Source organism: Capsicum annuum, chromosome 2 (genome assembly GCF_002878395.1).
Source record: "Capsicum annuum cultivar UCD-10X-F1 chromosome 2, UCD10Xv1.1, whole genome shotgun sequence".
Lineage (NCBI taxonomy): Eukaryota > Viridiplantae > Streptophyta > Magnoliopsida > Solanales > Solanaceae > Capsicum > Capsicum annuum.
The window spans coordinates 140,206,962-140,209,477 of NC_061112.1; the positions used below are offsets into that span (position 1 = coordinate 140,206,962).

Consider the following 2,516-nt stretch of genomic DNA (forward strand, 5'->3'; position numbering starts at 1 on the left):
CTTCTTCTTCTTCTTCTTCTTCTTCTTCTTCTTCTTCTTCTTCTTCTCTTCCTAGCTGCTTGTCGGTTTTCGGCGGTGATAGTATAAAACGTGCTGCAAGATCCCACATTTTGAATTTGTTTTCTGGGGTCTTATTTATCCTTTGTAAAGAAGCTCACATTTTATATATCTGTTTATTTTTTCATTGTTGTGGAATCTCAGAATTACCATTTTGAGTGCTGAAGTTTTGATTTTGAAACTTCTTTTTCGATAATCGGTGTTCGGTCCAACTTGTGACAAATTTTATGGGATGGCTGTTGCTTCCCTGGAAAAAGTTTTGATTTTGAAACTTGGGATGTGCTAGAAATGACATAAAGCGCCTGTTTCTTCTTGCAGTTCTTCTTTTTTCTCCCAATCAAAAGCGAAAGGTGTATTAATTTTGATGGAAATATAGAGAGTTAGATTATATCTAGTAGAGCTGAATATTTAGTTAATTGATTAATGTTATGGTTAAAAGGTGAAAATGTCGGAATGTTTTTTCTTTATTCTAATTGATTTACCAGTGCATTTGAAGGAAAGGTTCAGTTGATGTGATTGATAGGAATGTCTTTCAAGAACATTGTTCGTGAGCTGAGGGTGATGAAAGACGGGATAGGGAATAATATATCAAGAAGGGGAGCAGAAAGAAATCATTGGAGCAACAGAACCCGGTCACATATAGTCCCTGATGTAGCCATTTCTGATCCCACTGAACAAGGGGAATGGGCTAATTTACCACCTGAGCTTCTTTTGGATATCATACGCCGGGTTGAAGAGAGTGAGGCATCCTGGCCTGCTCGTTCTGTGATTGTCTTTTGTGCTTCTGTTTGTAAATCATGGAGGGAGATTACCAAGGAGATTGTTAAGACTCCTGAGGAATGTGGTAGGCTTACATTTCCCATTTCACTTAAGCAGGTAATCTCCTTAATCTGTTTTACTTTCCATTCTGTTTCTATTGCTGATGTTGATTGAAACTAACAGATTGTTTCTATGTTTAAACCAGCCGGGTCCCCGTGAATCCCCAATCCAGTGCTTTATTAAACGGGACAGAGCTAATTCAGTTTATCGCCTCTACTTTGGCATGACTCCATGTAAGTACTATCGTCTGCCTGTCCTAAACTTTGTTTCTTTAAGCACTTGAAATGCTAGATGGATATTTTATTAACTGATTCCTTGTCTCTGAACCAATTTCAAGCTTTCTTTTGTGTTCAATTAATTAACAAAGTTTGTCTTCTAATGATTTGAAGATCTTACTTCAACGGGGAACTTATGTATTATCTCTGACATTCTAGTTAGTACACCAGATTGGAAATTCACAACGTTTTATTACTTCTATTAATGTTTGTGGTCTATGCTTCTTATTGGACATTCTTCATAGTCAATGAAAGATGCATAACTGATATTTTACGTCATGACAGCTGAGGATGAGAGTGATAAAATATTGTTGGCGGCCAAAAAAATCAGAAGGGCAACAAGCACAGACTTTGTGATTTCATTGGTAGCAGATGATTTTTCTCGAGCTAGCAATATGTATGCGGGGAAACTGAGGCAAGTTCAATCAAGTTTCCAATTATATTTCCTTCGCTCCCTCCTCTCCACCCCTTCAAATTAGCAGGAGGCAAAAAAAGCTTCTACTTTCCATCATTTTACTTTAATAATGTTTTGAAAACGTTTTATACAGGTCTAACTTTCTTGGAACCAAGTTTTCCATATATGATAGTCAACCTCCGAGTGATGTAGCCATTCAACCACCTGGTCGTCTCAGTCGGAGATTTCATGCAAATCAAGTTTCTCCAAGAGTACCTGCGTGCAACTACAGAATAGCTACCATTTCGTATGAACTAAATGTTCTTCGTACAAGAGGACCTAGGAGAATGCATTCTGTCATGCACTCTATCCCTTTGTCTTCAATCCAGGAGGGAGGCAGTGCTCCAACACCTAAATCATTCCCACAATCTTTTGAAGAGAAGTCCTTTTCTGCACCACTCTCAAAAGCACAGGAGTCAGCTACGGATATCAGCTCTTCTCGCATTTCAGGATCTGCAGTGACAGTGACTTCTCAAGAGCCGCTTGTGCTAAAAAACAAGGCTCCGAGGTGGCATGAACAATTACAGTGCTGGTGCTTAAATTTTAAAGGTCGTGTAACAGTGGCTTCTGTGAAAAATTTTCAGCTAGTGGCAGCAGTTAATCCGTCTCACAATATGCCAGTTGCTGAGCAAGAAAAAGTAATTTTACAGTTCGGCAAAATTGGGAAAGACATCTTCACCATGGATTACCGCTACCCACTTTCTGCTTTCCAAGCTTTTGCGATCTGCTTGAGCAGCTTTGACACGAAACCAGCATGTGAATGATTTCATGCAGATTGTAAATCATGTAAACTCCCTTTCTTCTTTTTTGTTGCTTCATAATGTTCCAAAATCATGTTCAATCTCTGAGAGAAGTTCTCAATGCGCGGCCCTTTATATTAATGAGAATGTTAGTTGTTGCAGTTTCTCCAA

The 2,516-nt window shown here is 38.7% G+C and overlaps 1 protein-coding gene across 1 annotated transcript; it reads left to right on the forward strand.

Annotated features, from left to right (window-relative positions):
- Positions 1–551: 551 nt before the first annotated feature.
- Positions 552–2,516, forward strand: LOC107859984 (tubby-like F-box protein 5; the record flags this gene model as incomplete). The annotated part of the gene is given in 4 exon segments (XM_047407216.1): positions 552–933; positions 1,022–1,109; positions 1,437–1,566; positions 1,700–2,516. Coding segments are annotated over 4 exon segments (1,239 nt in total). The 3' UTR covers positions 2,370–2,516.